At 39.8% G+C, this 23,587-nt stretch overlaps 1 protein-coding gene across 1 annotated transcript; it reads left to right on the top strand.

Moving 5' to 3' along the window:
• The first annotated feature begins 1,224 nt into the window (after nt 1-1,224).
• LOC145998394 (cyclic GMP-AMP synthase-like receptor) lies at nt 1,225-13,057 on the top strand. The gene is made up of 3 exons (XM_083134799.1): nt 1,225-1,254; nt 6,776-7,158; nt 11,996-13,057. Exons 1-3 carry the CDS (start codon nt 1,225-1,227, stop codon nt 12,570-12,572), a joined length of 990 nt encoding a protein of 329 aa, XP_082990925.1. The 3' UTR covers nt 12,573-13,057.
• The last annotated feature ends 10,530 nt before the right edge of the window (nt 13,058-23,587 follow it).

Here is a 23,587-nt window from a genome sequence, read left to right as displayed (position 1 = left end):
CCCTGTCTAAGAAGCCACTACAAATACGTCACCGACCGCCTCCAGGCGCTGGTCGGGGAAGAATTTAACCACTGAAGTGTGGTGGTAGTTTTAAAGGAAAGGAGTCCATCCCCATATATAGAGCGAGCACAAGGAAAACAAACCTTGGACGAAAAATCCCCGCGCAGGAGTCGCGGGTTTTATACTATCATTTTTTCCCGCGGTCGTTGTTTGAATATACGCGCCTGTGGTTGCCACAGCTTTGGGCCTGTCTGCAGAGCTGATTAAGGGAGCCCTTTATAAATCATGCTTCATAATGATTCCCTCTATACGGCGTACGCTTTTAGAAGGAACATGAGTTCAGCCAATATGCTGCCAGCGCTCTTGCGTTGTTGTCAAACCAACTGCTAGGGGAAGGGGAACACAGAGAATTCGTTGTGTCTAATATTCAACTTTTTATATATAATGCATGCACGTGATATTTGAGTACAATGAAATATATAGTGAAGAATTCTACACAGGATTATATCATATCACTGCAGCATATAAAAGAAACTCGTACCTAAAAGAAATGTATTTATTATAGAGGAACTGCAAGGTCATCATCATCATCGCTCATTTCTGTTTTCTGGCATGTTTCCCAGAAGATTTGAATAGGGGGTCACCGATTTCTATGGTAGATACTTTACTTTCACTTTACTTTTATAGTTTCCCGAATGCAAGATCTTTACGCACAAAGGAATTTAATGAGAATGCAACACCACCATTGTGTTGTGTTATGCAAGAAAAATCGAATTAATTAAATAATAATTGTTACAAATTATCTACACTTTGATGAATTGTGTAAAAAATTGTAATACATTTTATTGTTCTTGCTAAAACATTAATACATGGGTCCCTTAGTCCACCACGGACTTATTTCCTTCAAAGGAGAGACTCTTTCATCACTACAGACAATGTTTGCCTACTGGTTACATTAACCATTTTGCAAAATATTGTTTGAATTGTATTATATTATAGTTGAAATACATGTTTTGACACCTGACAAACAAATAGGAATCCCTTGATTGATCAATGACTTCTTGGATTACAGTGTCATCATTAATATTTCATATTAAGTTTCATAGAAATAAATTATTTTAATAGCACGCAAATAATTCTAGGGGGTGCCATGGCATTCTCTTAAGATTTTTTCTTCATGTAGATCGTTTGGCTCCCAGGGCCGACTCCCGCCGCCCCATAGCAATGGCTCTGAACTTCGACTATAAAAGAATAGTAAGTATTGCGAGCGAAGCGAGCAAGAAGATTTTACGAAATGTATTTTTGTTTGTATAAAATTCAAAATCGAGGGGGGCAATTGCCCCTCTGTGCCCCTTGCAAGTGCCCTTGACCGTCTGGAAGAAAAATGCAAGGAACACGTAAAAATTAATTCCATCATGAGTTTCCAATTGTCCTGCTATTCTTAGATTCTCCTAGTCTTGTTTTTTACTTCAATGTTTGCTTCCCCTAGAATGGACTTCCGTCCAAGGTCGGGGGGAGGGGGACAATGCCGCCTGTGGTTGCGGCACTGCTTATGAGTGTCTTCATCAATTTCACGTCATCACTCATTGTTGCGATTAGCTAGAAGTTGCAGGAAAGCAACGCTAAGTAACAAAAATCAAATATCCACTCCCTCTCTCTACCACATGAATCGCTATTACCAAAAGGTAGACTTGGGAAACAAAAATTTAAGCAGTTCCAAGTTCATAGCAACACATCCAAGAAAACATCCGAACATATTAGGCACCTTTATACAAGACTACTCAAAATGTCACAACTGTTCTAGATACTGAAAATTGCGAAATCATTTCCCGAACTCTGAATCTGGAAGGGAACCCCCCTCCCCAATCCTGATACGACATTATACGGAATCCCATATACCCTAATAAATCACAAAATCAATAAGTGTCTTTGTTATGTTGATAGAGTAATACATGATCCCTATATGTAAAAAATAGTGTTCTGTTTTTTTTAAAAAAAGGGCAAAGCAGCCTCTCGGGGGGGGGGGGGCAGTTGCCACTCCTGCCCCCCTCTCTAGCTGCGGGCCTGGAAAAGAATCATATTGGGATCGAATCGAGCAGGAAAGTCTTTAGATCCAAATATTTCCAAACTGAAAACAATATTGATTTAATAGGGCGCAAATAATTTCACGGTGCGCCATGCCATTCTCTTTAACATTTTCTTTTTTGATTTTGATCGTTTTGGCTCCCAGGGCTGACTCCCGCCGCCCCCTAGCTATGGTTCTGAACTTGGATTATAAGAACAGCAGATATTGTGATTGCGAGCGAAGCGATCAAGAAAATTTTACGAAATGTTTTTTTATTTGTATAAAATTTGAAATCGAGGAGGCAATTGCCCCTCTGTGCCCCCTGCAAGTGCCCTTAGCCGTCTGGATGAAAAATGCAGGAAACACTTGAAAACTAATTCCATGTTGAGTATCCATTTGTCCTGCTATTCTTAGATTCTGCTAGTCATGTTTCTTTACATCAATGTTTGCCCCCCCTAGATTGGACTTCCGTCCAAGATTGGGGGGACAATGCCCCTGCCCCTTGGTTGCAGCACTGTTTGTGAGTGTCTCTTCATCAATTTCACGTCATCACTCATTGTCACGATTAGCTAGATGTGGCAGAAAAGCAACGCTAAGTAACAAAAGTCGAATATCCACTCCCTCTCTCTATCACATGAATCGCTATTACCAAAAGGTAGACTTCGGAAACAAAAAATTATGCAGTTCAAACTTCATAGCAACACATCCATTAAAAACATCCGATCACATTAAGCACCCTTAATACAAGACTACACAAAATGTCACAACTGTTCTATATAATGAAAATTGCGAAATCATTTCCCGAAGTCTGAATCTTGAAATTAATCCCCCCCCCCCCAATCCTGATACGACATTATAAGGAATCCCACAGACTTTCATAAATCACAAAATCAATAAATGTGTTTGTTATGTTGCTGGAGTAATACAGGATATAATTGTAAAGATTAGTGAGAATTCCAGGTAGGAATGTGTTCTGTATTTTTCACAGGGGGGGATGCAGGCTCTCAGGGAGGGATGCCCCCCCCCCTAGCTACGGACCTGGTTTCATCATTGAGAGGGGGGATAGCAATCAAGTGCTATTGTCCTTTTTAATTACAGGTGTATATTTTTCGTTTCCTTCAATTTATGTCGATATCTGTAATGAAACACCAAGAGGGCGCGAATCCATGAAACGAATTTCGCCCTTAGGTTGGTTCTGTACTGTGAATTGCTTCCTCGCTTATTCCCTTCGCGGGGTTATTTCGTGCTGTAGATTACTTTCGCGGTTATTCCTTTCGGTTTTAGCCTTCTCGATGGCGTAGTGGTAACGTCGTCGCCTTGTAATCAAGAGTCCCCGGTTCGCTACTCGGTGGAAGCGCATAGTGGATCAGATCCCACTTTAAACTGTACCCGTCCCGATTAGCCTGTCTGTGCATATGTACTTTTAAAAAATCAATCAATTCATGACGCAACACCCCTCTAAAGACTATGGCCTTCCAAGCGGATATTTCTTTGGGTAATGCAGTACACCGACTCCCATCGGCGCTATATTCCGCCTTTCAAGTAGTTTACCCAGTCGAACCCGAAAACTCTCAAACCAAACGCAAACCATTTGGCTACGCGGGAGCCCCCATGAAATATATCATATTATAATAATATATAATATAAAATTTCACCTAGCATGGCAACCCTACCTAGCCAGACGGTACTTATGGATACTTCTGAAAATCAATGGGTGTTATCAGACACGGTTCTAACCAGGGTATATAAAATTCATGATTTTTATTTCAAAAATCATTTTTGATGATTTTTTATTTAAAAAGAAAACGCTTAAAATTGCTTACATAGTTTATGGCACCATAGACATATATGTTTTCACAGAAAGACTTTCTCTAGTGAACGGCCCTGTAAAATATTTGAACAGTTTGATTAAAGCAAATAAAAAAAATATTTGTAAATATATACTTTCGTGTTCCTGATACTGTATGCATGAAACGACTATGGAAGGAAATGTTTGTTGATCGTGTTCATGAAACTATAGTAATTTCAGTAACTTTTCTTGTAGTGAAAATAAAACGTTCTGGATGAGTAAGTTAAAATATTTTTTTAGTCTTTGTAGCTGAAGTTTGGAAAAAAATTAATGATAGTTTACGAAATATCAGCTCCCATGTTTACTTACAGGTTAATGATAATGACGCCATTTGCGATTTAACATGATTAGTATTTTCTACACAAAATATTTGCTATTTTTGCCCATAAAAATTACTGAATTTTAAATCAAGAAAAGTGTCAGTGTGTGGACACTTTACATATTACATTTCCTTTCGTATGAGCTTCACACCATCAGTACGTATACTTTATTTTCTTTCTTTTCCTTTCTTAGAGCCTATTAAATACCATTCAATGATTACGAGATTAATGCACTTTCACAAAAAGTTATTATTACCTATAAAATCCTTATGTACATTATTCTATAAATTATTTATTACCGGTTGGTTCTAATGGGAATTCCCCGTTTAACAGCACTCGAGCAGCTATGGAACCGGAAAAGTGATGCTTCTGTTCAATAAATAAGACAGAAAAAAGCGTTGATAAATATTGTATGATATTTCTAGGAGTGACTAACGGGTGGTCAGAAGAATCCGGCGCCCTCATGACTTAGCAACTGGAACTTCGGAGCAGTGGCGTGCCCGCCCATGATTTTTGTAAAGTGGGGTTGTGTCTTTTTAAATAATCTCTCCTATGTTTTGTCACCTGTTTCTGCATTTGAGTATTTCTTTTTCTCAATACTGGAGGGAAGGAGGGGTTTAATGCCCCCACCCATTTCAACCTCTCCTTGCGTACGCCACTGTCTCAGGGACCTACTTTTAACTTTGTATAATCAGGAATATATTGCCTTTCCGAGGTACTTGTCGAAAAGCACGCTAAAAATTTAGACAGCCTTGCACTTTGTATTACCTCCGTTTCTTATCATATCAGAAAATAATATAAATTATATGAATTTTTGCGTGTATTGTAATGTAATGATAAAATCCTCCCGACTGTACAGTGGGATGGAGAAGTATTGCTCCACAAATTGCCCATTTTCATTCATTTTTCTTTCGCATCCTTCGTGTTTTTAAGGAATAAATTTTACGTACGCGGGTGCAGAGATTGTTACCCTGTTTGTTTATTCTTTGTCTGCTATAAGTCAATATAAACAAACACAAGTAACTTGTGAGAAATCGTCCAGGCTCAGTAGGCATTCTATTTCTCTCCATAGGTTTCATTAACAATCAAGATCGCGAAATTTCAACTCATTCAGAGTTCGGCGAGTCATACAAAACTTCAAGTCGACTACAAAATCTTGCACGTTTGGCGGACGGAAGTGACGTCATATCTTGCAGTAGTTGTTGATACTTAGTTCTGCAGCTGCAGTGGAGAAATACATATGATTAGGACTAAGCAACATGCAAATTTGTAAATTTTGTTCTTCCTTATGATCTGTAGGATATATAAAAATGCAAATTAATTATTTTCTTTAATATTATCCATTCCATAAACATTTGCTGTTGTGACGCCGTTCAGCTAAAAATGTGCAAAATTTGTCGCGACTAAATCTTCCGTAAATTCAATGCCGAAAGTTGGAAATGTGCCTTAAATTCATGTCATTCTAATCTGTGCCATCACATAAAAATGAATATAGAGAGTCGAATGGTGTAGTTTTCAAATTCATGATGCTTCCCTAAAGGTTTTTTTTTGGGAAAGGAGTGGGTGTGGGTAATTCGAAAGTTTACAATTAAAGTGATTGAATGGAATCTTGCTGGATAAGAACAGTGTCTTTTAATTATAGGAAAATTGTTTTGGTATCTTGTAGTGGACAGGCCTGTATGCTCCTCCGCATAAAGCGCTTAGAAATACATGTTTTCTGTCACAATATTTTATATTCTCTTCTTCGGATTCAGAATAAGAGTACGTTACGGCATTAAGAAAGTTTTTGGATAAGAACCACCATCACCAAGTTAACGTCTAACGTCACTCGAATCCTTTCACCATTTGAAGGTTTCGAGGTCCTCCGTTAAGATGCACTCGTAACGTGCGTTTATAATACCAACAAGTGACACTGGCGTATATGGCGTGTGCAATTTATTAAACTGTGCAAGGTAATCAATAAGTTGCAACATTACTGTACAAACTTTCTTTTAAGAGCATCCTGAAAACCATATCTAAAAAACTTCTCACACTGCAAAACAAATTTTGTCAATCTTTAATTCCAATCTTTAATTCACTCGGAACAGTCTTCCAAGGGCCACCCAATCAATACAAGAAAACTCGTAATGGTATTAGTATTTTGGTGGTTGTGGCATGTCCAGAAATTTTGAAAAGCGTGATTATCCTTTTTTATAGCTATATATCCTATATTTTGCAATATTATTCTGCATTTTGCGTTCATTATTTTATCCTCCCTACCAACTCCCCTAATTGTCACCCACTGTTCTGCTACCGATTTGAGAAGATCGTGCATAAGTAATGTATTTCTATTGTTGTATTGATGTATGTATTTATTTGTGTCCATTGTCTGCAAAATTTAATGAAGGCAGTAAAATATTTACGTCTCTCTTTTCAGTTGTAGAGAAGACATGGATACAGTTTTGGAGCGGATCCACGCAGACGTCGTTAATGTCGATAATGATGCAGACACGAAAATGTTGGTAGCACATCAGAAATGGTTAGTAGAAAGATTGTTTGAAGATACGAAAAGAACGAACGGCGACTTCCAAAGAGTCTACTGCAGAAATCTACTGGACCGGAAGCTACTACGAGGGCACAAGGGTGGTTAGGGCTAATGAGTTCGATGTTAACTTTGTCCTGCGTTTAGAAAAAGGAATGATGGGAGTGGATCTTGATGGCCTGCCTTCAATGGTAAGACTTAGAGTTCACAGTTCACAGTACAGTACCCCAGTACTGCAGTGGCTTTTCAGTAAGAATATGCTCACTGGCAGTTACCTAAGACCCAATGGAATTCGATCCTGGATGGAAAGTTTAGTCGAACGTTCCCTGCTTATGCTTCAGACTGAGTTTTTCATCAATGGCTGCACTGTGACGACTACGAAAGCTGGCCCAGCGATTACCTTGCACGCAGTGGCGAAGCGTAGAGTTCCTAACAGGGTAGGCACAGAAGTGCGATAATTTCCATTAGTTGCTTAAATCTGTAAAAAAGAAAGGGAGGGGGGGGGCTATGTCATGGAGAGTGGTTCAATGTCTCTCCAGACCGTTTCTTTACTTGCCAGTGGCGTGACGTTTTCAAAAGTGTTGTTACCGGCCATCAGCACGATAATTATGTCTTATACGTTCACCCCCACCCACCAGATGTCATCGTTCTAGATTTTTGTTCATTTCTGTTTTTTTATTTGTTTGTATTTTTTCAACCCCTGATTTATGCACGCACCTCCAGAAAGAACTACCAATCATGAGACATCGCGAAAATCCAACGAATAGTGCTCGAGTCCTGTTGTCAATTCTTCATCACATTTTTCTAAATTTATTTATTTATTTTGCAATTGAGGTGAAAAGGGCTAGAAGAACCCCATAATTTTCGGGTCAGTCTGACGTTTGTGCTGTGAGCAGACGACAGAATTCCGCACTTTCAGCGACTGTCAGTTTGGTATGTTCTATTGCTGCCAACTTAGTTTTTGTAGCAAGACTTCCTCGCACCGAGGAAAACACCATTGTTATCTGTTGTCTAACTAAAGGAATGGTTGTAGTTAATTCCAGTCTTGGCTTTCTAGATAAATGAATTTCTGACACCTGTATGTGCAAGTAAACATAATTTAAATTTTGAATATTTTCGTCTCATTTGTTCTGATCTATGCTAATCGTGACGATGAGAATGTATGGAGAATGAATAAAAGATGACCAGGAAACATTGACATGACCACAATTAGGTCACCTGGCTTCGTAACGTGTTAGGATGACGACTACGGGGATTTCAAGAAAAAATATAAGTAAAGGTGACCTCTCTCATTCAGTGTGTATACTTCGCATCCTAGTTTGTTCTACCTCTTGTGTTAGTAGACACCTTTACGTGATAACAGAACATAGGATCCTTGTTTGGGACCCGGCAACACGACAGGTTACTATGTAACATATAAACAGGTTATAATAAATGTAGTTGCTTGAGAGAATAGAATCCCAATTTTAGGCGCAATTTAGCTCTTTTCTGCCAATCCAATGTGACAACACTGGCATGTTCCGCCAGACCTGAAACAGACATGGCCCGCGCAATAACCCCATAACCCTCTTTGTCCTAAACCCAAAAAAAGTCTTCCCTTGCATTGTACTTTATTTGGCCGCCCTCTTCTCTTGTTATCCCTTCAGGGTAAACGAAACTGCCTACCTCTTCGCTTGTGTCGGCTGCATAAAAAATGTCTGCTTGTAATATTTATTCAACGACAGTGTTAACGCATTAAATAACGTTTCAACAACTTTGAATTCTTTTAAATATTTTGCTGTCACTTGCCACTGCTACTTGCAAAGGAAAATATACTTGAAAACATTTTAGAAATGATTGTTATAAGAAGGAAACATGAAAGACCAAACGTGGGTCCTACCTTACCGATGATTACTTCTTCACTCAATTAAGAACTCGATTGTTCTTGTTCTTGCATTTCAGTCCAGCACTTCTTGCATAAATCTGATCGCTGCACACGACACCAATCAAAAACAAAGCTCTACCGCCACGAACCTCGCGCTCCGAGCCAAGCGCCAAGGTTCCCTTCTAGCGTCGTGAGCAGGAGGCAAGTTTTCCCAGAGGGTGAACGAGAGGTGAATCCCCGTTCACGATAAAAATAAATTATTCTATTCCCAGTGAAAGTAAAACTACTTTGTAAATATAAGGCGTAACTATCATTTTAATTTACGTAATTTGGTATGAAGACTTACTTTACAAATGTAAGTTCTTTGGACTTTCTGTTTACGCTACGGTGTTGGGTGAATCGACGAGACCATCAGCACTCTGACCAGAAAACGAAGTCAGAACTACAGTACTCCGTAATTTTCAATTTCACTTACACTTGTCGATGAAAGGAAGGAAAACCTAAGTTTCGTACAAAATATGGAGAATGTACAATGAAATAGAAGTCTCTCTGCACGAACACAGGCTAATGTTTATATAAAATGCTGGTACACCACAAATTTCCAACCCTGGCGGAAATGCAGTGTTGCTGATATGCTGTTCGTCCCAGTGGGTAACACCGCGAGGCCGGCCTCAGGAGCACGTTATAAGCATACGTACAGTACTAGTAAGATTAGGCTTCCCGCATATACCACCGTAGGACGGAATGTGAAGAGAAGAGGCCCCAGTAAATGTGCCTCACTCCCAGTGGCGAAGCGTCCTATGAGGCCAGGAGGCCGGGCCTACCCACGCCATTACTCTTTTAAATGTGTATTTACTTATTTCGTCAAAACACATGCAATGCAATGGAAAAGTTTGGAATTTTCATTTATGATAATTACAAAAATATTCTAACCCTGTCCAGTGAGTATACGAACTTTCCACGAAGTGAGGCACATTTGCTGGGGCCTCTTCTCTTCACATTCCGTCCTACGGTGGTATATGCGGGAAGCCTAATCTTACTAGTACTGTACGTATGCTTATAACGTGCTCCTGAGGCCGGCCTCGCGGTGTTACCCACTGGGACGAACAGCATATCAGCAACACTGCATTTCCGCCAGGGTTGGAAATTTGTGGTGTACCAGCATTTTATATAAACATTAGCCTGTGTTCGTGCAGAGAGACTTCTATTTCATTGTACATTCTCCATATTTTGTACGAAACTTAGGTTTTCCTTCCTTTCATCGACAAGTGTAAGTGAAATTGAAAATTACGGAGTACTGTAGTTCTGACTTCGTTTTCTGGTCAGAGTGCTGATGGTCTCGTCGATTCACCCAACACCGTAGCGTAAACAGAAAGTCCAAAGAACTTACATTTGTAAAGTAAGTCTTCATACCAAATTACGTAAATTAAAATGATAGTTACGCCTTATATTTACAAAGTAGTTTTACTTTCACTGGGAATAGAATAATTTATTTTTATCGTAAACGGGGATTCCCCTCTCGTTCACCCTCTGGGAAAACTTGCCTCCTGCTCACGACGCTAGAAGGGAACCTTGGCGCTTGGCGCTTGGCTCGGAGCGCGAGGTTCGTGGCGGTAGAGCTTTGTTTTTGATTGGTGTCGTGTGCAGCGATCAGATTTATGCAAGAAGTGCTGGACTGAAATGCAAGAACAAGAACAATCGAGTTCTTAATTGAGTGAAGAAGTAATCATCGGTAAGGTAGGACCCACGTTTGGTCTTTCATGTTTCCTTCTTATAACAATCATTTCTAAAATGTTTTCAAGTATATTTTCCTTTGCAAGTAGCAGTGGCAAGTGACAGCAAAATATTTTAAAAAATTCAAAGTTGTTGAAACGTTATTTAATGCGTTAACACTGTCGTTGAATAAATATTACAAGCAGACATTTTTTATGCAGCCGACACAAGCGAAGAGGTAGGCAGTTTCGTTTACCCTGAAGGGATAACAAGAGAAGAGGGCGGCCAAATAAAGTACAATGCAAGGGAAGACTTTTTTTGGGTTTAGGACAAAGAGGGTTATGGGGTTATTGCGCGGGCCATGTCTGTTTCAGGTCTGGCGGAACATGCCAGTGTTGTCACATTGGATTGGCAGAAAAGAACTAAATTCCGCCTAAAATTGGGATTCTATTCTCTCAAGCAACTACATTTATTATAACCTGTTTATATGTTACATAGTAACCTGTCGTGTTGCCGGGTCCCAAACAAGGATCCTATGTTCTGTTATCACGTAAGGGTGTCTACTAACACAAGGGGTAGAACAAACTAGGATGCGAAGTATACACACTGAATGAGAGAGGTCACCTTTACTTATGTTTTTTTTTCTTGAAAGCCCCGTACTCGTCATCCTAACACGTTACGAAGCCAGGTGACCTAATTGTGGTCATGTCAATGTTTCCTGGTCATCTTTAATTCATTCTCCATACATTCTCATCGTCACGATTAGCATAGATCAGAACAAATGAGACGAAAATATTCAAAATTTAAATTATGTTTACTTGCACATACAGGTGTCAGAAATTCATTTATCTAGAAAGCCAAGACTGGAATTAACTACAACCATTCCTTTAGTTAGACAACAGATAACAATGGTGTTTTCCTCGGTGCGAGGAAGTCTTGCTACAAAAACTAAGTTGGCAGCAATAGAACATACCAAACTGACAGTCGCTGAAAGTGCGGAATTCTGTCGTCTGCTCACAGCACAAACGTCAGACTAACCCGAAAATTATGGGGTTCTTCTAGCCCTTTTCACCTCAATTGCAAAATAAATAAATAAATTTAGAAAAAAGTGATGAAGAATTGACAACAGGGCTCGAGCACTATTCGTTGGATTTTCGCGATGCCTCATGATTGGTAGTTCTTTCTGGAGGTGTGTGCATAAATCAGGGGTTGAAAAAATACAAACAAATAAAAAAAACAGAAGTGAACAAAAATCTAGATCGATGACATCTGGTGGGTGGGGGTGAACGTATAAGACATAATTATCGTGCTGATGGCCGGTAACAACACTTTTGAAAACGTCATGCCACTGCCAAGTAAAGAAGCGGTCTGGAGAGACATTGAACCACTCTCCATGACATAGCCCCCCTCCCTTTCTTTTTACAGATTTAAGCAACTAATGGAAATTATCGCACTTCTGTGCCTACCCTGCTAGGAACTCTACGCTTCGCCACTGCTCACTCCGTGGAAAGTTCGTATACTGGACAGGGTTAGAATCTTTTTGTAATTATCATAAATGAAAATTCCAAACTTTTCCATTGCATTACATATGTTTTGACGAAATAAGTAAATACACATTTAAAAGAGTAATGGCGTGGGTAGGCCCGGCCTCTTGGCCTCATAGGACGCTTCGCCACTGCTTGCACGTTGTCCTGAGGATTGGTTTAAAATATGACGTCGATGTGGTCCCCGTCATACTTGTGGAGGAATCCTTAGTCCAGAGCAGATGGCACATGCTAGTTCCGTGTGGAGACTGGTACGCAGTTCCAAAACCTAGAAGCTTCAACTCCGAGGACGATCTTTACTGGAGAATCAGTTTCCCAAAACAGGAAAAGCAGTTGCTGGTGTATCGACAGCGATTACTCCCCACGTATCGTCTCATGAAGAAGCTTCGCGACAAACAACAATGGTCTATGATCAAGAGTTATTACATAAAAACTATATTTTTGTGGGAGGTGCAGGAGCAGAGTGCCATATTCTGGGAGTCTCCCCTTAACGTGCTCTTCATGCATATGCTGCAAGTTTTGCACACCAGGTTATGTCATTCTACCATTCCTAATTTCTGGGATATCCGGTGCAACTTGCTCGACTCTCACCCTACGTCCCTGGAATCAATGAAGATCAGACTGCAGTCCATCATCGAACATCTGCAGAGGGAGGCACCATATAATCCTGAAGTTGTCAGACAGTATTTGGTGTAATGATTCCAAGAACTACTTAAGGACTTGATGTATTTTAATGTTGAAATCTTAACGTTTGTTTGTTTGAGTTGCTGTTTTAAGTCCACTTTATGCACAGTAAGGCTAATCGGGACTGGACCTACAGTTTAAAGTGGGATCCGAGTCACTTGTGCCTCCACCGGGTTTCGAACCCGGGACCTCTTCATTACAAAGCAATGACGCTACCACTGCGCCATGGAGGAGGCCCTTGAAATCTTAACGTTCGAGGCAGTAAAATATAATCTAGATTTCTTTATATTTTATTGTTCGTCATTGTAACTATTTCTCAGCATATGCTAAATGGTTTCATCAAGCTTTTAAAATCTTGCATTAATAACTGGCGAAATTATGCAGTGCAAATTATTATTATAAAGTCTGTTCGTATTGTTTTAATATAGTACTTAATTGTGATGAAGTTTCTTATTACTATAACAAATATGCTTTTATACAATTCTGATCACATTACTTTTTTGGGCTATTTTCTTGTATATGTACACGATTCCGAAATGAAAAACATTTTGTCAACTGTCTCTTTACTTACTGACATTCAGAAAATAGTATGACAGGTTTAGTGTACGAAAACATTATTTTGTTCTTGAAGAAGTCGGGAGAAAATTACCGTTGTTATGAACTTCTTACAACCTGAAGAAAACCTTGCATCGTGTGTTTGCCGCTTAACTTTTACCAGTACCTGGCTTTTCCACCGAAAAGAAATAAACATTTAGGAATTTGACGATCTGTGTCAATGATTCATAAAAACAAATATTTTCTCTTCACCCGTGCAACACGGCTTTGAAACGGAAGTTCATTGTGATTTCCTTGTTTACAAGTAAGTTCATCACATGAACAGATGCGTAGGCAATGTTGTTATTGGTTGGAACCATAGGGTTCAACTTGAACCATTTTACTTTACTCCATTGGGGAAGAAATTTGAAACTCATTGGCACAAACAAGTATACTCGGTCCCAAAGGAATGAATTAAAATGGCAAATATTGTCTAATCTTTCCTAGTTTCACATTTGTAAAAATATTTTAACCCTAGCAATACCAAGGGGGGGGGGGGGCTCTCAGGCCCACTGATTCATTTCTTGCGTATTCTATGTATATCCATCATTGTAAATATTCATAAAAAATAGTAATTGTTCTTTGCAATATTTAGAATGACCGCGTGATTTTTCCCAGAAATGTTCATTAAAAAGTTACTTTATTTCGTTGATATTGTTTATGGGCCTCAAAGTCCCACCCCTTGGTAATTCTAAGGAAAGATTTCGCAATTATGTTTTAAAGGTATTTCAATACATGAGAGGATATATTTAATTGCTAAACTATAGTAATAATTGGAAATAATGAATTTATGGGTAGTAGAAAAAGAAAGAAAAAAAATATAACTTTGCTAGAATTTTGCACAGTCTAAGCATTGTTCCAAGTACCAACATTGTAATTGAAGAAAAGTAATAAATGTTACAGTGATTTACGATAATTACTTAAAAATCATTATGTAATTTATCTTTCATGTATAATCCATAACAAAACATGAAAGTAGTGTCTAATTAGTTAACTTATGTGTACAAATGACAGAAAACACACACCAGTCCAGTTCAATTGAACTTTCATTCATGGGCCTCTGAGCCTCCCCCCCCCCCCTTGGTAATCCGTGAAACAAAAAATACCTTGGTATTGCTAGGGTTAAAAATCTAGAGAGAGAGAGAGAGAGGGAGAGGGAAAGATAGACTGATTTACAGCAGTCGCGCTAAAATTTCCTCCTCACAGCAGAAAAATTAACTGTTAACAATTTTATACACAAAAATGTTATTTTGATTCTTGCTCTGTCGTCAATGTTATGGGAATCTATGATGTTACAGTATGGTTCCACACATACTGAGTACTTATTATTTCTGTCAAAAATCTATTTGTAGCATGATTTGAGAAAAGTAGCCTGGTAAAACAAGTAACTGCTGCTACATTAATTATTTAGCGTTTTATAAGCTATGCAAAGCCTCTTTTTTTCTTTACAAGTTTTCTGAAACTGTAAATTCGTTGAACTTCACAAGTATTTACTGCAATAATTTCCATTTTTTTCTGGGAAAGAATGCTATTGATGGAAGCCAACATCGACTTAACCTGACTGGTAACTCGAGAACACTTGTTCGAATCACGTCGCCAGGAAAGCTACAATTAATATTTTCTTTATACCGGGTGTTTCATAAATAATTGAGGGGTTACAAAAAAAATATTGAAAGTATTTGAACTTACGTTAATAAAACCATTCCAGAAAGATCGAGGAACGCAAACAGTTTGTGCGTGTATGTTTTGTTAAGCTGAGAGTTCATATTCCTGCCACTAGGTGACACTCAAATCACCCACATCACTCAGTGTTTTGTTCCCAAAAATCACCGGACCTTACACCGTGTGTGTGACTTCTTTTTGGAGGGGGTTTCATGAAAGCAGGACTCGCCGATACCGCGTGATGTCGCAGCCCTAAGGGAGCGTATCATCGCAGCGATAAACACTGTCGACAGGCACATGTTGATGCGATTGTGGTAAGAAGTAGAATATCGTGTTTATGCGTGTCGTGTAACCCGTGGTGCACACATTGAACATTTGTAGGTGTACAAGAAAACTGTTTTGAGTTCCTCGTTCTTTCTGGACTGGTTTCATTAACGTTAGTTGAATACTTTACTTGCAATAAATTTTTGTAACCCGTAAATTATTTATGAAACCCCCGGTATGTATTTAATAATAATAATAATGCATGTTAATTATTTAGTATTTTTTCTTACATTTAATAACATTATAAATATGTACATAGTATAATTTATATATGTGTGTTAGGGGAGGGGGTTTGTAGATCTCTCTCCCCACCAGTCTTAAATGATTTCGCACTCTTTGGGGGGGGGCGGGTTGCCGGATATTTCCATTGCCCTCTTCCCTCCTACTTTGTGTGTGTGTGTACTGTGTAGATATAGGGTGTCCGAAAGGTCCCGCCCCATAGGCAAAAAAAATCACAGTTTTGTTCAATTCAATGTAGGCTGAATCGCAAGTTGTTGAGCACACAGGGGACTTAATCTGGGCCAATGGTTTCGCATACGTCCTTGATCCTTATGCGAAGATGAGCCATATCGTGAATCTTCACGCTGTACACCAGAGATTTAACATACCCCCAAGAAGCATAGTCCATCGGATTCAAATCCGGCGGCTCCTCTGCGACCTACCCAGTGGTATCCAGCCAGTCTCGTACAGCCCGGGCGGAGTTCGGTGGAGCACCATCGTGCATGAACCATGCTGGATACGTTCCAATAATGTCCAATTCGGGTATCAGCCAATCGCCCAACATTGTCAGATAGTTTTCGCCGTTCACAGCCTCACAGCCTCTTCGTAAAAGTACGGGCCAATGATATGATGATTCCACGTGTTGCACCACACCATAACTCACTGGACCTCTGCTGTTTGTGAGGTTCGTACCAATGGAGGTTATCCTTGGACCAGTAGTGCAGATTCTGTTTGTGACCCCTCCCCGTTGACGTAAATATTAGCATAATCGGAAAACAGCACACTGGATAGAAATGTAGCATCCTCATCCATATTTTTAACTTTTGCCTATCATGCGGGATTTTCGGACACCCTGTAGATAGCTCGGTGGAGGTTGCATTATCCTGGAAAGTGACTTCACAGGTGCGGTGCGGATGTACTAATGGAAACAGAGTGAAGAAGCGAACTAGATTATTACTCAGCCTTTGTTGGCTTACGTGATCGCTTGGTGATTATTGCTTCTAGCTTCGTTACCGCTGGGGGCCTCACACCAAGTGAAATTAATAACATCTTGCAGACAGAAGTGCATCCCCCTCTAAAATGCAATGTTTCGCCTCCCCGATAGCACAGTGGTAACTTCGTCACCTTGAAATCACGATATCCCGGATTGGATACCTGGTGGAGGCACTTTAATCTGTAGGTCTAGTCCCAATTACGCTATCTGTGTTTGCCATATACTCGGTACGAGTGCGAGACCATACGACTGAAATGTAATCGGCGAAGTCTAGGAAAAGAACATGAAATGTACATATTTTATATATTCTAGACAAAATAAAGTTTCGAAATTCTTTGTGTAAATTAATATTTTGGAGTTAATGCATAAAATAGAGAAAATATGCAGAAAATTAGAAAATTACTATCCTCCTCGGGGCTTTACAGCATACCGTTCACTACTGCTGGTCTTGTTTATACTTTGTCCCAGTGGCGGTGGCGTAGCGCAGTTGTCCCTTACCCCCGCAAGTAATATATTGGGACCCCGTGGTGAAAAAATTATCGAGAATACTGTGACGTATATACCATTCTTTTCAGAGATTGGGACAGAGTCATGGACGTCCGCAGGATTTTTTCCAGGGAGGGGCAAGGAAGGTATTATCTTTTCCAGGGGGCAAAGAGTCACATTTCCCCCAAAAGTGTGTTGTTTCCTAAAAAAAAAAAAATACTTAAATTTGATTTATGGTGTTCATGCAATAATTAACACATATTATTGTGGCTAAAATGAAATTATATGTGTGAAATACATAATTTTAGGTTGACTTTCATTTTCCAGGTGGGCACGGCCCCCTCTTGCCCTTCCTTCCGGACACCCATGTGTACAGTAGTTAGCAGTTTCCTCCATATAGTTGTACAAGAAATTAATTTTTAGCCCAAATATCCTGCCTTCCCATTTTTTTGTTATCGACTTATATATCGATATAATGAAACGAAATCAGATGATATGAATCTCTCGCAATGACACAGCCAGGATTCTTTTTTTGGAAGGGGGAGAGAGGCTTCATGCGCCCAAATATTTAGTTCATGGTCCTCTCCTGTGCACTTTTTTCTTCATGCATTAAAAAAAAAGGTTACATAATACACAAAAATACTGTTTTGTGGAATTTTAAAAGAACGATAAACACTCCTTCCTCCCTTAGCGACTTTGAGTTGTGTGCGGCGTCAGCCCCAAAAGCCATCCCCTAGCTGCGCCAGGCCAAGATTCAACAGAAAAGTCGCTCACATTCGCTTTCTAATACTAATAGTAACTAATATATTGAAGTAAACTTACCATTTCAGTTTTGGAGCTTGAACTGGACCTCTAGATTGTGTGTTTATACAGGTTCACAAGGTCAATTGGAATCTACCAGATAGAAATAGCGCGGACTCCATGAAAGGCCGGTAATAGAGCAGCGATGGGACTCTATTCACTAAAAATGTGTCATTCTATTAATGACGACGGAAGGAATTGACACCAAAAATGTCGTTACCACATGGGCATGGAGTTTAATTTTAACGTTATTGGACTTCAGTATTGTTAATCATAATTTTGACAAAATCATTTCTTTTCGATATATACCACTGAACATACATTTCTTAGCCCTTTTCATGATTTTGTTTTATAGATCATCAATGCTCGAAGTAGGGTTACGCAGAGGGTGCTATCCCCTTTACTCGGCCAATGGGTCACATGTGACCCATAGAAAATATAGGCGTGGTCGGCCGATGGGTCACTGGTGACCCATCGTGCTGATTAAGAAGTTCATGTGCTTTTAGCACCTTCATACTTGTATGTGATGTTGTAAACGCTGACAGATGTTCAGATAAAACTTTGAAATGTCATGTGGAAGAAAACCCACCCACCCAGGACCCCCCTCCCCCCGACTCCAAAGTTACGTGTGGAAGCTGGCGCGAATTTTAAATTTGTACACATATTTGACAAAAAATGTTATAACTCGTAGACTATTTGACCAATCTACTTCGGATAACTTTTGTGTTTCAGCTAAAACATCAGGGCATGAAATTGTGCAGGAATCAAAACGCCAAAGGCAATAGGAGGGGTTGGGTGAGCCGTGGCCCCCAACTTTCAATGAAAAAATCATAAAAATGGGGAGTTTGCCCCCTCTTTCCCAGCTATTTTTGGAAGGGAACGCAAACTTTATCCTTATTTTCAAAGAATAGTCCTTTCTCAACCGAATGAAAGTCATTTCATGTTCCTGAGTGCATTACATTATGTGATTTTTTTCATTGAAAGTTGGGGGCCGCGGCCCACCCAACCCCTCTTATTGGCTTTGGCGTTTTGATTCCTGCACGATTGCATGCCCTGATGTTCTAGCTGAAAAACAAAAGTTACCCGAAGTACATTGCTCAAATAGTCTCCGAGATATAACGTTTTTCTGAAATAAGTGTAAAATTTAAAAATCGCGCGCAAAGGCGGCGGCCAGAGAGAGAGAGGTTACTTTCGAAAACCCGCTCGCGGTTTAAAGGTTAAGGAACTTTGATAAGCATCTCCCTAACTAGGATAATTTGCATAATTCCCCCCCTTTCCCCATGTTGCTCTATACAAGTATACTTCCTTCTATACTAAACCTCGACTAAGGATACTTTAAGCTAGGAATTTCCAGTTTCAACACTGTACATCATAATAAAATCATAACACAAGGGAGAAGATTGGTTTGATTTGATATTTTAAGTCCACTTTATGCACAGTAAGGCTAATCGGGACTGGACCTACAGTTTAAACTGGAATCCGAACCACTTGTGCCTCCACCGGGTATCGAACCCGGGACCCCTTGATTACAAGGCAATGACGGTACCACTGCGCCATGGGGGAGGCCCTACAAGGGAGAAGAAACATTTGGTTGGCTCTCATAAATCTTCCCATGATACGTATGAATACACGTCATTCTTACTTATTTATTTAAATATGTTATTTACTGATTTCAATAAGCACTTCACTACGAATCACGATAACAAATATAGTGATAATAATACAACTGGTTGGGTGGGCTCAGGCCTCACGGCTTCACATACGTTGACACCACAGTATAATGCTCCGTGTAACTTGTGTTGTATCGTGTCCATAGGCGCCGACTCCATGGGGCTTGGGGGGGGGGGGGGCTCGAGACTCCCCCAATATTAACGATGTGGGGGCAGAGCTCCCCAAATAATTTTGCTTAAGAGGATCTAATGTATTATTATGTTTCTCTTGTAAAGCTTATTCTGAATTGTGCCACATGAACTTAACTTTAAAAACACATTTAAAATTTTCTAGACCATCAACTTTGGGGAGGCTATGACCAGAGACAGCAAAACACATGACTTGTTACTATATACTAAGTATGTAATTATGAGTATTGTTAAAAAGTTTTACTAACAAGAGTTTCAAAAGAAGATGTGCATGAACTAGGGTAGTGGATGGGACGTTCGGGCTACAAATGGCTCTCACATGGCATTCAGAACGAGATCATTGATATATTAGGGAGATCTGTTTTGCGCTCCGTGGTAGCAGATATTAAAAGTCGGGAATATTTTGCTATTATGGTTGACGAAACTTGTGACATATCCATCCGTGGACAATTAATATTCTGCATTCGAACTGTGAATAAAAAAAAATATATTTTTGAGGAATTCATGGGCTCTTATTAAGGGTGTGAGGGACGGGAAAAATTTTCAGACTAAGTCGGGAAATTTTCGGGACGGAAAATGTTCGAAATTTCCAGAAGCTCTGAAAATCTCGAATTCTACACGTCATTTTTACTTTAAGTGATTTCTGGATTAGAAACTAACAATTTACGATAAGTTCCAGAAATTGACAATGCAGAAAACGTCGAGAAATAACGACATTTTAAAATGAGCATTCGGTATTCCCCGACTGCTGGGGATCCCGAAAAGTCGGGAAATCATTTCCCGAAGTCGGGATCGGGACGGGAAATTTTTTTTCCGATCCCGGTCCCGACTTTTCGGGATCCCGCACACCCCTAGCTTTTATGAGATTCCAAACACTGAGGCCAAAACTTAAAAAAGAGGCGAGATAGAGTCATTCATTAATTTATTTCAGTGATCAGAGGCCCCCCAATAATTTTGACAAGTCGGCGCCCCTGATCGTGTCCATATGCGTTTGTGACTGTCCTTTCATCAATTTCATTTTTTCACAATCATCTTCGCGATTAGCCAAAAGTGTCAGCAAAGCGAAGTGAAAAATAGCAAATCAATGAAACTCTATTTATTTATCATCTAGCAATCTATTTCTCTCTTTTCCTTCGGCTATTCCTGTTTCTTTCATTCATTCTATCCTTTTTCCCCATATGTTTCTCACATGGAAACACATACATACTTGTATATTTCATTGCCATCAAGCCAAAAGAGTCTTCCAACACACAAGGCGAAATTAATGTAATGGGAATTTGTCGGTATTTTCGGTGGCGACAACAAGGAAAACTCTCCTTTTTTATTGCATAAGTATTTATTTTGTGGCTGAGTCTGCTTTCCATCAATAAAAAGCTTGACCTGGATGATCTTCAAGAACTACCAAAAAGATAACCTGGAGACCTAATAACAACCAAACGACGCAAATTTTGTCACCCGCAAGGAATGCGAGCCACATCAAGCACCAAATATGGAAATGAATCTGTAGGAGGGTTCTGCTGACGTCATGCACTATTGCATTGTGGTATTGATAAGACAGTAAACTGTCTATGATGGAAGTAGCGCACTGAACTTTATGTTTGCGATTTCTAATCAGTGATTCAATGAAAGGGGAGAAGGTCAAGGGAAAATCTCCCTCTATCTAAACATATTTGTTCCTACTCTGTCACCACATCTCTCTCTCTGTCTGTCTGTCTCTCTCTCTCTCTCTCTCTCTCTCTTTGTGTGTGTTTTCCCAGTGTATGCCTCCCTTACTTCCTTTATTACCGTTTCGTGTTCTTTCGGGGTGTAAAGGTACCCTTTTGAGATGGCACTCAAAAATCAACTTTCACACAGTACATCCCGGTACAGTGTTGCAGGCCAACGATGCTCTGGCGCCAGGACCTCCAGCCAGGATAATCCTCTGCGGTACTTGTGTTCAGGGGCGCCGACTTGTCAAAATTATTGGGGGGCTCTGATCACTGAAACAAATTAATGAATGACTCACTCCCTCCTTTTTTAAAGTTTTGTCCTCAGTGTTCGGAATCTCGTAAAAGCCCATGAATTCCTCAAAAATATTAAATTAAAATTTTCATTTACAGTTCGAATGCAAAATGTCAATTGTTCACGGATGGATATGTCACAAGTTTCGTCAACCATAATAGCAAAATATTCCCGACTTTTAATATCTGCTACCACGGAGCGCAAAGCAGATCTCGTTCTGAATGTCATGTGAGAGCCATTTGTAGCCCGAACGTCCCATCCACTCTCCTAGTTCATGCACGTCTTCTTTTGAAACTCTTTTTAGTAAAAACGTTAACAATACTCATAATTATATACTTAGTATATAGTAATTAGTCATGTGTTTTGCTGTCTCTGGTCATAGTCTCCCTAAAGGTGATGGTTTAGCGGTCTCAGCCCCCAAAGTTGATGGATGGTCTAGAACATTTCAAATATGTATTTAAAGTGCATGTGGCACAATTCAGAGTAAACTTTACAAGAGAAGCAAAATAATACATTAGATTCTCTTAAGGCGAAGAGGGACAATTACGCACCAGGCATGCATTTATTCCAATATCGTCGGAATGAGCAATGCTACTAAAAAGATCTTCGGCAGAAATGAAGAGTATGAATTTCTCCCCATGTGGCAAGTGGAAGCGGTTTCCTAAGTTGATTATTAAGCCTTATACGATTTTTGAAAAATATGATGAATTAGTATTTACCGAATCCCATGTATTCCTTATGGGACATCAACTTCAACTTCAAGTTACGGCTCATCAAATGGAAGTTTCGACTTTTCCTACTGCTATGACATAGTTCTACGTGTCCTTTTTCCGTCCATGTACTTTTCTACGTCATCGGATGTTTGATATTCCCGAGAGAACGAATAAAATAATGGTCCCATAAGCCTAGTGCATTTCTCCTTGCCTCCTACGGCCATCCTGGCAGTGTTGCCAAACCTGATGTGCATAATAGAGTTAAATTTCACCATTAATATAGCTAAAGAGGACTTTCAAGGAGCTAGATTAACGAAGGCTGCATAAAGTGCCTACTAGGGTAATTTTAGTTGTCAGAGGGGTGGGGGTGCTGCTATTACCGTTAGCTTTAAAGTGATGGCAATTTATTCTTTCTTAGTTTTCACCGCCTAGATTTGGCGGCATCACCCATCTCAATAATCCAATGATGTTAATATAAAATCGAAAATAAAGGGTTCCCGGATAACAAAATTGTCATCTTCATCTTAGCCACAGCGCTATATATAAAAATACATGGGGAGGAAACAAAAGGTGGGTGACGCAGCCTATAGCTATTCGAATACCACGTCACTTGCAAAATGTACACTCATGGCAAAAGTTGGTATTTTTGGGCCGGAGCCAGTGGTGGCATCATGGTGGGGCAGAGGGCGGGTGCCACAGTTCACAGTCAAACGAGTGCACGAAAGAGCCAGATTTGGCTCCAAAAGAGCGAAGTTGGCAACAGTGATCAGCAGCTGCCCCAGCGAGAAAGACCAAGGGGAAATTGTCCCTCCTCGCCTTAAGCAAAATTATTTGGGGGGCTCTGCCCCCACATCGATAATATTGGGGAGGGTCGAGTCCCCCCAAGCTCCATGGAGTCGGCGCCTATGCTTGTGTTGTTAATACGTGTGCTTATCACCATTCACTTACATCATCGGAATTAACCAAAAATGATAGAAATCGACGTAAAATTAACAAAAGCAATCAATTCAGTTTTCCCTCAGTATTACTATCTGTCAAACATTTTACCAACACGTGTCCCTATTTCTTCCCTTAGCCTTTGTTTTCATGTTTTCCATCCGGTTTCGTATTTTGATCCCTCTCTCCCCCATCTCTCTCTGCTTCTCCTTTTTCCCTGTCCATTCTTCCTTTCCCTCCCTTCTACAGAGTACTATTTCCTCCTTTCCTGCTACTGGGTCCAGGGGATCCAGACCCCTCGCCCCTTAAAGACTTACCCAAGTACGATAATTAAAAAATCAAAATTCAAAATATTATTGGGATCATATGGGTTAGAAGGACAGTTCCTAAGATTTATGCACACTACTACTTATGATGATATACATAAAATATTATTCA

Source organism: Lepisma saccharinum, chromosome 14 (assembly GCF_977018435.1).
Source record: "Lepisma saccharinum chromosome 14, izLepSacc3.1, whole genome shotgun sequence".
Classification (NCBI taxonomy): Eukaryota; Metazoa; Arthropoda; class Insecta; order Zygentoma; family Lepismatidae; genus Lepisma; species Lepisma saccharinum.
The sequence above is the reverse complement of the archived record's forward strand: the minus strand, read 5'-3'. Positions and strand labels throughout refer to the sequence as shown.

What these genes read in the sequence shown, in the direction of transcription:
- LOC145998394 (XM_083134799.1), top strand. Translation starts at nt 1,225, where the DNA reads ATGGCTCTGAACTTCGACTATAAAAGAATA. An exon ending in ACTTCGACTATAAAAGAATA is followed by an intron (nt 1,255 to 6,775) that starts GTAAGTATTGCG and finishes GATTGTTTGAAG; the next exon opens with ATACGAAAAGAACGAACGGC. An exon ending in GCTGGCCCAGCGATTACCTT is followed by an intron (nt 7,159 to 11,995) that starts GCACGCAGTGGC and finishes TTGGCCTCATAG; the next exon opens with GACGCTTCGCCACTGCTTGC.